Source organism: Delphinus delphis, chromosome 15, assembly GCF_949987515.2.
Source record: "Delphinus delphis chromosome 15, mDelDel1.2, whole genome shotgun sequence".
Taxonomy (NCBI): Eukaryota; Metazoa; Chordata; class Mammalia; order Artiodactyla; family Delphinidae; genus Delphinus; species Delphinus delphis.
This window is the reverse complement of record NC_082697.1, coordinates 23,444,503-23,456,864: the sequence shown is the minus strand read 5'-3', so window position 1 is coordinate 23,456,864 and position 12,362 is coordinate 23,444,503. Positions and strand designations below refer to the sequence as shown.

At 37.1% G+C, this 12,362-nt stretch overlaps 1 protein-coding gene across 1 annotated transcript in view; it reads right to left on the bottom strand.

Annotated features, from left to right (window-relative positions):
- Positions 1–12,362, bottom strand: part of UQCC1 (ubiquinol-cytochrome c reductase complex assembly factor 1) — an 89,601-nt gene that overhangs the window by 67,378 nt on the left and 9,861 nt on the right. The window contains exons 2-4 of the mRNA XM_060030917.1: positions 10,603–10,707; positions 1,663–1,746; positions 634–741 (exon numbers count right to left, since the gene is read on the bottom strand). Coding sequence (XP_059886900.1) covers positions 634–741; positions 1,663–1,746; positions 10,603–10,707 — 297 coding nt within the window. The remainder of the gene's footprint in view (positions 1–633; positions 742–1,662; positions 1,747–10,602; positions 10,708–12,362) is intronic.

Genomic DNA, 12,362 nt, shown 5'->3' with positions numbered 1-12,362 from the left:
TTTATTATTTTAATTGGTTAGAGGCATTGCTATAAAAGTCCAGGGGCAGTAGCACCTGATGTAGAGAGGACATTCATTCATTTATAGCAAGTACCATAAAACACATAACATGCTAGGCCAAGACCTGATTAGGAATGACACAGTTAGCAAACAGCCCTCATAATAAAATATGAATTACAATAAATCATAGAATTGATTAATTTTAAAAATGCTTATTAGGAAAATTTTAAAGGAAGTCATTACAATGACCTAGGGAAAATCACTTATGAATCACAGAGAGTGTTTCCTTAAGAGCAGTGCCCATCAAAACATTTGGCCCATCTAACTTCTGAGAACTCATCTATATGGCATAACATGTAGCAAAGACCTGGAAAGACCAGTGTTATTGGATTGCCTGCTACTGAGATACTTCTAAGGAATCAGGTTAAGGGAGTAGAGGGACTATTTCAGCCCCACATGCTGTATAGACCTGACCTGGAACGGGGGGCAAGGGGACAACAACATATTTTGAAGCTCTCAAAATAATATAAGTATTTCACAAAAAGCAAAGCAGAAGCTTTAAAAAATTCTTCTGTGAAGAGCAGAAAGCACAAAGCTCAAGAAGAAAAATGAAAACAACTTAAAAGACTTTACCCATTTACTGTATTTCAAAGGTCCTGTGAATCCCATGGCTTCTATTATCTTTGTGAAGGCACCAACCTTCTCCTCAACAGGCTGTGGGGAATCCTTGGTAGAAGAAAGCTATTTATTCAAAAAGAAGGAAACCAAAATTAGTTGCAAAAAAGTTTTTTTAAAAGAATGCTTTTATTTCTCACTAGGGTCTAAGGGCATTTTTTATTGCTTAGATTTTTTTTTTTTTTTAACCTAGAATTTTTCATTCTCATTTTTCTGGGTACCTTATCACTCAGTACAAACACATCTGGAACCCTAATAGGTGTCCTCTAAATTCCAGAGCAGACATACCCACCTCACTGACCATATGTCTATGAACCCATGTCTAGGAAATGATAGATTTGGGGTATCAGAATAAAAGTTCTATGGAAAAGAGTACTTTAAAAAAGAAATCTTGACCCCAACCTCCCAAAGAACAATTCTGAGAAACATGTTCTATGTTTATTGACATTATGGGAAAAGGAAAGAAAAATACTGTCTGAAAGCAGTCAAAAGTCATTCAAAGTCATAATCAATCAAAGCATGCACTGAATAAATGTTTTTAAACTCTTTTATTTTTTATTAATGACTATAGGAGATATAGTTTTGTAGTTTGCAAATAAATTCAAAGGAAAACCTATTCTAATGCTAATCCTCTCTAAATGAAGGCAGGCTATACATCCAATAAGAAATTCTCCATCAGTTAAATATTACTTTATTTTTAACATATAAAAAAATCTACGACACTTTTTCTCTAAAGTGTTTTCTAAGCAAGAGAGTACAATGGAAGAAATATAGGACACGGGATCAGACACCTTAGGTTCCAATATTCAGTTGGTCTGTCTCTTCCCATCCTTGTGACCTCGGGCAAGTCACTTTACTTCCCTGAGCCTCACCTTCTGCATCTGATAAAATTTCTTGCCTCATCCAGCTAACAATCTTGCTGAATTTCAAGTAAGAACACTTGTGTGAAAGCACGCTATAGACATAGAAAGAACTTGTAAGTCTCACCTTATTTGTGGTATGATACTTCCTACTTAGCTGAATGTCTACTACTGATCCACCACATGCTAGGGCCTGGCTCATCTGGGGCCACTGGGGGATTTAAAAAAAAAAAAAAAAAACAGAGGTAAGCAACACTGAGCATTCACTTAGAGGGTTAGTGTGATCAGAGTTGTTTCAAAGTAAAAAATACAGAATCTTTCTAGCCTTGTTTAACTCAATTCCTAATGTTGCCTACTACATGCTCAATAAACATCTGCTGAATATCTGAATAAGTAAAAGAACGTAAAGTACCTTTCACAAAATAGGTACTCAATAAACAGTAAAAGTCTTCATCATCACCATCATTATCAACATCATTGTCGTTCAGATCAGAACTGTCTTCCTCCAATGTTCACACTGCATTTGAAAGCACTTTGGCAATATAATAGACATTAGTTAAAATTATATGCCAGGCACTATGTATTTGCCTTACATATATTACCTTATGTAATCCTCACCACAATCCTACCAGGTTGGTATTATTATAATCAAGACGAGTAAACATAGTTTTGAAAATAAATTCCTAAGGAAAAAAACAATATGCAAGAGATCCTCATTGTAGCATTGTTCACAAGAGTGAAAACTGGGGAATAAGTCCAATAAGAAAGGAGGTGGTTAATTAAATTAAGGTACAGTCACCCAATGGGAAATCAGATAATCAGATTTTTAATAGGCTTTATTTTTAAAAGCAGTTTTAGGTTCACACCAAAAATGAGCAGAAAGTACAGACTGCTCCCATATACCCCCTCCCACACAGCCACAACATCCTCCACTACCAACATCCCCCAACAGAGTGGTACATTTGTTACAATGGATGAACCTACACTGACACATTATCACCTAAAGTCCACAGTTTACATTAGAGATTATTATTTTTAGCAACATGAAAACACTTATAATATGTATAAAATTATAGGTAAACACATGAATGCATAGGGGCAAGTCTAAAAAGGAACACACAGAAATGAAAGAGTTATTTTGCTATGCTGGTAGAATTACAGAAGTGTTTAAGAATCTAGTTTCCAAACTCTCAGTAATGTTTTATTTCCTTTACAATATAAAGGGGTGGGAAAGGAGCAGCAGGAGGGTTCAATTCTGGCTTATTCCAAGAGATGGGACACATGAAATGAAAATGATTTTTTCTTTAATCCTAATGAAGGAAAAAAATAGAATTTCTAAATGTGGAGAGTTACTATTTACTTTTCTTTCCAAACAAGGATATTAAAAGATTAGTCAGGATTCTTCTGGTCAGTCCCAAGAACACTTATGCTTTAATTCACAGGTATCAAGCAGGCTTTGTAACACAGAGACTAAACACAGAACACCTCCCATTACATCACATATATCAGTGTAATGGTCCACTAGAACATGAAGCACTTAAACAGGCTCAAAGAACACAACAGCAGTTTCAACAAGCTGTGCTTTGGGGCAAGGTGTATGTCATGATCTTTTTCTTCCCCTATAGCTCCTTACTTTTTGTATTACCCATTCTTGCCCTTGCCCCCCGAAAAGATTCCCTTGACCTTTAAAAACATTAATTTTTCCTCTGTTTAAACCAAAAAGATATCAAGTAACTTTCTGTGAAAGAGAAAAAATACCCCAAAATACTCAAATGTCACTTTTTCAAAGAGGCCTTTTCTGACCACTTTATCTAAAATAGTTTCTTATCATCCCATTATTCTCTATCATAGCAGTACCCTGTTCACTTTACTTATAGTACTCATTACAATGTACAATTATATATTTATTACACACTCTTATTTTCTATCACCACCACCAAAAATATCCATGAAGGTAGGAACTAGGTGTAGTACCAGAATCAAGTACAGTGTATTATACACAGGAAACCCTCAAACATTTGTTGAATGAACAAACCCAACCACCTGTATGGTTATTTCTTATTATATCCTTCTTGTTCTTATCCACACACATGCCATGCATACATGTTTCATTTATCAAACCTTTATTAAATACCCACAATATGCCAGCCCTTGTGCCAGTTTTTAAGATAAAACAATTACTATCCTATGGAGCTCATAATGTTGCGGAGAAGAGAAAGAAAACTCACTACACAAGAAAGAGAACCGAATATCACATTTAAAAATGTTTAAAGACCACCCACCAAACACACACACACACACACACACACACACACACACACACACACACACAAAGTGCTAGAAAGGATACAGAGCAACTAGAACTCTCATACTCTGCCGATGGTAGTGTAAAATGGTACAGTCACTTTGGAAAATTATTTGGCAGTATCTATGAAGCTGAATGTATACATTCTGTAAGATTCAACAATTTCATTCCTAAGTGTATATCCCAACAGAAATGTGTACATATATTCACAAAAAAACATGTACAAGAATGTTCATAAAAGCACTATCAATAAAAGCCCAACTGGAAGCAATCTAAATATCCATCAATAAATAAATGTCATATAGAGTGAAGCAGGTCATAAAGAGAAAAACAAATATCATATATTAATGCATATATGTGGAATCTAGAAAACTGGTATAGATGATCTTATCTGCAAAACAGAAATAGAGACAGACGTAGAGAACAAACGTATGGACACCAAGTTTCTACTATATGGCAAAGTGAATCAGCTATACATGTACATATATCCCCTCATTTTGGGATTTCCTTCCCATTTAGGTCACCACAGAGCACTAAGTAGAGTTCCCTGAGCTACACAGTAGGTTCTCATTAGTTAACTATTTTATACATAGTATCAATAGTGTATATATGTCAGTCCCAATCTCCCAATTCACCCCACCCCCCTTCCCCCTTGGTGTCCATACGTTTGTTCTCTACGTCTGTGTCTCTATTTGTTTTGCAAATAAGATCATCTACACCATTTTTCTAGATTCCACATATATGCGTTAATATATGATGTTTGCTTTTCTCTTTCTTACTTCACTCTGTATGACAGTCTCTAGGTTCACCCACGTCTCTACAAATGACCCAAATTTGTTCCTTTTTATGGCTAATATGCCGTTGTATATATATACCACATCTTCTTTATGCATTCCTCTGTTGATGGACATTTAGGTTGCTTCCATATCTTGGCTATTGTAAATAGTGCTGCAATGAACATTGGGGTACATGTGTCTTTTTGAATTATGCTTTTCTCTGGGTATATGCCCAGTAGTGGGATTGCTGGGTCATACAGTAGTTCTATTTTTAGTTTTTTAAGGAACCTCCATACTGTTCTCCATAGTCGCTGTATCAATTTACATTCCCACCAACAGTACAAGAAGGTTCCCTTGGGCTTCCCTGGTGGTGCAGTGGTTAAGAATCCGCCTGCCAATGCAGGTGACATGGGTTTAAGCCCTGGTCCGGGAAGATCCTGAATGCCACGGAGCAACTAAGCCCATGTGCCACAACTAGTGAGCCTGCACTCTAGAGTCCACAAGCCACAACCACTGAGCCCACATGCCATAACTACTGAAGCCTGTGCTCCTAGAGCCCATGCTCCGCAACGAGAAGCCACTGCAATGAGAAGCCTGCGTGCCGCAACAAAGAGTAGCCCCCGCTCGCCACAACTAGAGAAAAGCCCGTGCGCAGCAATGAAGACCCAACACAGCCGAAAATAAATAAATAAATATATTTTTTTAAGAAAAAAGACATATTAAGATTTTGCTTTTATTTTTTGCTTCCTAAAAGGTTCTAAAAATGAAAAGACCTCCCTGATAGAGGGAGGGAGAGAGGGGGAGAGACAGAAAGAGAGAGAGAGAGAGAGAGAGAGAAAGAGAGAGGGAAAGAGAGAGAGAGAGAAGGAAGGAAGGAAGGAAGGAAGGAAAGAAAAGAAAAGAAAAGAAAGAAAGAAAGAAAAAGAGAAAGAAAAGAGAGGAAGGAAGGAAGAAAGAAAGAAAGGGAAAGAAAAAAGAAAGAAAGAAAAAGGGAAAGGAAAAGAGAAAGGAAAGGAAAGGAAAAAGGAGGGCAGGACTCAAGCAATTCTTCAACACTATATGTATCTTGTCCTTTCAGCAAAGCTATAAGCTCCACCAGGAGACAGTCTATCTTATACTTCTTTTATTTTCTGTCCCATTGCTCAACACCATTCTGGGCATGGAGTAGGCACTCAATAAAAACTAGGTGGAGTTTTTTTTTTTTTCCCAAATAGAAGGACAATCTGGAGAAGGTCCAGAAAAGAACCACAGGAATGATCAAAGAGATGAATAAAAGGTCCTAGTGGAAAGGTTAAAATAAATTGAAGCTGTTTAGCTTGGAGAAAAAGCAACTGAAGAACTAAGGAGTAACTTAGAATAACAACACTTGAGCTGGAAGGAATCTCAGAGATCTTCTGGAAGGAATCTCAGAGATCTTCTAAGTCCAACCTTTTCCTTTCACAGATGAGGAAACTAAGACACAGGGAGAGGGTGCAACTTGCTTAAGGTAGTTTTAGGATTAAAAAAAAAATTTTTTTTTAAGTTTCAATTTACAAGGTGAGGAGAACATTTACCCAAGTAGCATGAACATAAATAGCAACAAAAATAGCAGTTACAAGTTACTGAAGATCTCCCATATGCCCAGCACCTGTACACTTGCTGTTTTACTTATGTTATCTCACAACAACCTCGAAAAGTTGATACTATTTTTTCCCATTTTAGAAATAAGAACACCAAGGCTCAAAGAAGTAAAGTTCATTAAGGGGTAAAACATGTATTCAGAGCTATCTTCTTTGCCCTATATCTAACTGATTTCAAAAACCTGCGTAGAGTTCAACAACACTGGCTCATGTACACTTAGCACCCAGATCTTAATTTCTGAATATTCCAAATATCATTCTCCAATAAAAGGAACCAGGGCTCCCGGGGGGAAACTGTTAACTCTAGGGCTAGAGCAAAGAAAATACAACATGAACCTGAAACATCTTGTGGTGCCAAGAAACAAGGAAGTGTTCAAAAAATGAAGGCACGTAGAAAGGAACTTGAAGGAGTTCTCAACAGCCAAACATGGAACAATTTGATAACAAAATAATGAGAATAATGTATTATAACTCACAGAATAAATATCCATTAGCTCATACTGATACAAACAAAACAATCGAATAAATAAATAAATGGAGAGAAAGTGACAGCTCTTCCTTACAGTAGAATTCCAATCAAGAAATGTAGTAGGAAATGATGGAATTCAAAAATGACCATCAAGCAAACACCATAGTAATGACTGTCGCAGTCAAGAACCATAAATAGAATTACCACATGATACCACAATCCCACTTCTGGGTATATATCCAAAAAAATTCAAAGCAGGATCTTGGAGAGATGCTTGCACACTTATGTTCACTGCAGCATTATTCACAATAGCCAAGATATGGCAGTAACCCAAATGCCCACTGACAGAAGAATGGATAAAGAAACTGTGGCATAGATATACAGATATAGATATAGATAGATAGATAGATACAATGGAATATTATACAGCCTTAAAAAAGAAAGAAATCCTGCTCCCACCCCTCACCCCTGGGTGCCCACAGACCCAACAATAAACCCTTATAAGACATTTTACACAAACATTTACAAGTTGTTGTAATAAATTATTCAGCTTAGGCTGCTTCATCTTTTGTAGTTTTGGGGCCTTTTCTTAATCCTTTAAAATGAACATCACTGATTGATCCTTTCAGTCACTATCTTCTAAGATCTTGGAAATTTTGGAACATTTTTATATTTATGCAAAAAAAGGAACAAAATAGTTGAAATAAAAGTTTTTATCAAAACTCCACCTCCTGGGGCTTCCCTAGTGGCACAGTGGTTAAGAATCCGCCTGCCAATGCAGGGGACACGGGTTCGACCCCTGGTCCGGGAAGATCCCACATGCTGCGGAGCAACTAAGCCTGTGAGCCGCAACTACTGAGCCTAGGCTCTAGAGCCTGCGAGCCACAATGAGAGAAGCCACCAAAATGAGAAGCCCGTGCACCACAAAGACCCAATGCAGCCAAAAAAACCCAAAAAAACCCCACAACATTGTAAATCAACTATATTTCAATAAAAATTATTTTAAAAACTTCAAAAAAAGAAAGTATGATGAGAAACAGGATATTTGCATAATCTCAAAGTATCTTCTCACAAGACACCTACTAATTACAAAGGGGAAAATAGTACTTTATAGTAGAGGAAGCTGACGGACACCAATTTAATAACCAAGTCATCAAAGTTAACATCACCAGTAATAACTGGCATCATGTATCCCCTGATGTGACCCACTGAGAAGGAAACAATATCACTTTTGCCAAAAACACATAGCCTCAATCTAATTTTAAGAAAATATTAGATGAACCCCAATTGAGAGACCAAAAAAAGGACATTAATGGGGAAAAAAAGTAAAATTGGAATAAGGTGTATAGATTAGTTAATAGTATCACATCAATGTTCACTTCCTGGTTTCAATAATTGCTATAAGATGCTAACATTAGAGGAAGCTAGATGAAGGGTATAAGGGAACACTACCATTTTTATAACTTTTCTGGAAGTTTAAATTATTTCAAAAATTTAAAAAAACTTTTTTTTTTTTTTTGCGGTACGCGGGCCTCTCACTGTTGTGGCCTCTCCCATTGCAGAGCACAGGCTCCAGATGCGCAGGCTCAGCGGCCATGGCTCACGGGCCCAGCCGCTCCGCCACCCGTGGGATCTTCCTAGACCGGGGCACGAAGGCGTGTCCCCTGCATCGGCAGGCGGACTCTCAACCACTGAGCCACCAGGGAAGCCCTAAAAAAAACTTTTTAAGTAGACTCATCAAAGTATGACAGAACTTCAAGAGGTTACTTAGAAAAGACAGATTAGAGTCCAATGTCCCTAGCCTTTTGAAAATGATAATAGGATTATAGCATTGGACATTACCTTAGAGATCATCTGATACTACCACTCATCCAATGGAGGATACTTTTATGTCAAGCCCCTAACATAGCCTTCCAATCATTGCTTGAATACTTCCAGTAAAAGTAAATTTACTTTGTTAAAATACAGCCAACACATCCCATTACACCACAATTCTAGTTAACACAAAGTTCTTCCTCATTCTAAGCCAAATCTGCCTCCCTGTCAGATATGTACCTAAGGACGTCATTCTGAAGCAGAGTTTTCCAACCAGGAGAACTCAAAGATGGGAAGATGTACCAGTGAGGTAACGTCAATATGACAAAATGTCCAGTTTATTTATCATCTTGTCAGCATGAGATAAACAATTTTAAGTTATTTACATGGATGTTTCTCTATAATGCCATCCCAGAGCCTAATATAGTATCTGGTATATATTAGGTACCCAATAAATGTTTATTGATTCAAAGAATGAGGCACAACTCAGAGACTGATATAATGAGTTCCTCCTTCCACCATCTCTGCACACATTATTTACAAATGATTTAGAACTATAGGATAAATTCTACTAAAATTTTCCAGTGCACAGAAATAAAAATAAAAATAGAACCTAGCCCAACTCTGAAAAGAAACAGCTACATGACTACCCAAAGTAGATGCCTCTTTTGCACAAGCATATTCTTCATTCATTCAACATACATTTAGTGCCTTCTCTGTGCCAGACTTAGTGAGAAGCCCAGGAAATACAGGTAAAAATAAGACATGTCCTCAGAAGGGCAAGGCTTATACACTAGCTGGAGGGAATTACTCTATATTTTAAGTATTTTAATATATTTTATTTATGTATTTAAATTATATAATATATAATTATATACATCAAAAATAATTTTTCATTGCATTAAATATGAAAAAGAAAGTGAATGGCTATAAAAGGAATTTACATAAATTGGTAATGAAAATAAATTCCCAGTAGATAAACAGAGAAATGATGTAAATATGTAATTTTTACAAACCAGAATATAACTGATAAACAGAAAAATGTTTAACCCTGATAAAGAAATGCAAAGCAAAACAAGGTAACATTTTCTACCCAATTAGTTTAAATTTTTTTAAAACACCCAATTTAGGGGAGGTAATGATGAAAAACTAGTTATATAAACTTGCTGGTGGCAGTATAAATTAAAACAACTTTTTGGAGAGGAAAACTGCTTATACCCTTTGACCTAGGGTACACCCTCCTAGAAGTTCATCTTTAATAAATAATTAAAAATGAGAAATACTATATAACAATAAAATGGTAACCACATTAAAGTCTACAAAAAATCTGTAGATAATTTTAATATAAACAAAGGTTAAATAAATAACATGTAGCCATTTAAAAAATTAATTATGAAATCTATCTAACAACATGAATAATGTCTGCTCTAATAAGTGAAAAAGCACCAGAACATAAAATTCTGTGGATATTTGTTAAGGTACCGAGGGAAAAAATTAGTACACACATACATACTTAAGGACTGGAAAAGAACCAGCAGATGTTTTCAGGTTTGAAGTCATGGGTGATTTTTATTTCCTTTATTACTAAATTATTTGTACAATCAACAAAAATCAGGAGAAAAAACTCTCAAGGAGGGTCCAAAGTAAACTACTTTATAAAGAATCATGTGATCAGTGGTAAACTAAGGCCTGAAATAATTGTTCCTTGGATTTTTATGTTCATAAAAAGGAAAAAAATGAAGAAACATTTCTTACCCCAAATAAAAGCGGCATAAAGTGGCTACAAAAAGAAAACTGAAGAAAAGTTAACTCTGAGATGAATATCTGGAAACACTCCCAACAGTAAAAATCATCAGACTGTAGCATGGTATCCTAGGCTAAGTTCCACTGCTGGGGTATTTAGAAGCAACGCCCTAGACACCATACAGTAGGAATCAGTCCTGAGCTGGCACCACAGAGACCCAGAAGTGGTCTCATGAGGTTTTTCCATCACACAATTTGGTTGGTTAATCTATAAATACATGACATTTGCACATAAACACTAAGGTTTTTTCATACCAAGCAAAGGAATAACAAATCTTACCTGGGAAGTACCAGACAGAGCCCTGCCCCACTGTCCCTGTGTATGAGACACAAGTAGCAATCGGCTGCATACTGGAACCCACTGGGAGATGCTAATCCGGTTCCTCTAGAGAAAGAAAAAAATAGTTTGTCAGGAATCTATATCAGACTCCATGTGTAGAAGGCAAAGAGCATACCTAAGTCTAGAAATTCTGCCAGAACAGGGCACATGAAAGGAGAATTTCCAAAACAGGACTAGGACCAAGCCTCCCCATGCTCACCTCTCCAAGGATAAAATGTACCCCTGCCTACCACGGACTAGACGAATTCTGGTAATAGCTGACCCAAACTGGAGGACATGAGCTCCCTCTCAGGAAAGTAACAAAATAAACCTACTTCAGGCATTTTACAGTTAGCTTATCATTTAAATCAGAGTTTGCAATTCCTTTTCATAAACACTGATTTATAAGCTCTTCATAAAATCCCTTTACAGTGAACAGTGCCAGGATTACCATTAACCCCAAAAGGATGAAGAAACTAAGGCTGAAATTTTTATTTTTTATTTTTTTGCGGTATGCGGGCCTCTCACTGTTGTGGCCTCTCCCGTTGCGGAGCACAGGCTGCGGACGCGCAGGCTCAGCGGCCATGGCTCACGGGCCCAGCCACTCCGCGGCATGTGGGATCTTCCCGGAGCGGGGCACGAACCCGTGTCCCCTGAATCGGCAGGCAGACTCTCAACCACTGTGCCACCAGGGAAGCCCCATGGGCTGAAATTTTTAGGGTGGGAAAACACACTTGGGCAATTTGATTTCCAAGACAAAGGGAGATTAAGTGGCTGTTAGAGCTATGACTGAGGTCCAATTTTTCCCTCTGGCATTAATTGACCTCAAAAAGGTCTCTGGACTAAAGTGAAAGGTTAGGCTGGAGAAAGGAGAAGCTCTACCTTGCTAAATGAGAAGCCTGCTTTACTTTATGAAGCTGAAATACAACCCACTGTATAAATGGCATCCACGTACACAGCACTGGAAATCTCTATCCTAGAAACCAACTTTGGGAGATCGAAGGGTTTCTTTCACTTGGCCTGTAGACTTTATAGAGCCATAATGAGGACTGGATATACCAAACTATCTGAAAACACTTTGCCAACCATCAACTACAATAGTAGGAGTCAAAGATCCGGATCCTAGTTTAAACTCAGCTACTTTAATATAATCTTTAGAAGTAATTACACCTTTATGATACTCAGTTTCCTCTTAACAAATATTAGTAATACTTATAAACACTTACTATGTGCCAGGTATTTTTCAGGTACTTTACATATATGAACTCATTTAAACCTCATAATCACCACCCAATGACTTAGGTATATTGCTATTATTCCACGTATATGGATAAAGAAATGGAAGTATGGATAAGTAACTTCCCAAGGTCACATGGTTAATAAATAGCGGGGTTAAGATTTGAATCCAGAAAGCCCAGCTCCTGGATCCATGCTCATTTATGGGATGAAAGGGTAGAGGAAATATCCCCAAAGTCCCTTCTAGCTCTACCACTCTATGACCTAGTCTTGAACCAATTAAAATACAGCATAATACTATGGGAAGAGTCCTGTACTTGGAATCAGAAAGCACTGATTTGACTCTTGGCTCCCCTGTCAGTGAGCTATGAGCCTTTGTTGCCTCTTCCATAAAATAAATAAAAATCCCTACCTCTCAGGATTTTAAGGAAAAAAATGTCCTTTGCAGTATGTCCAACTCAATAAATATTAAGTTGAATCTGAAT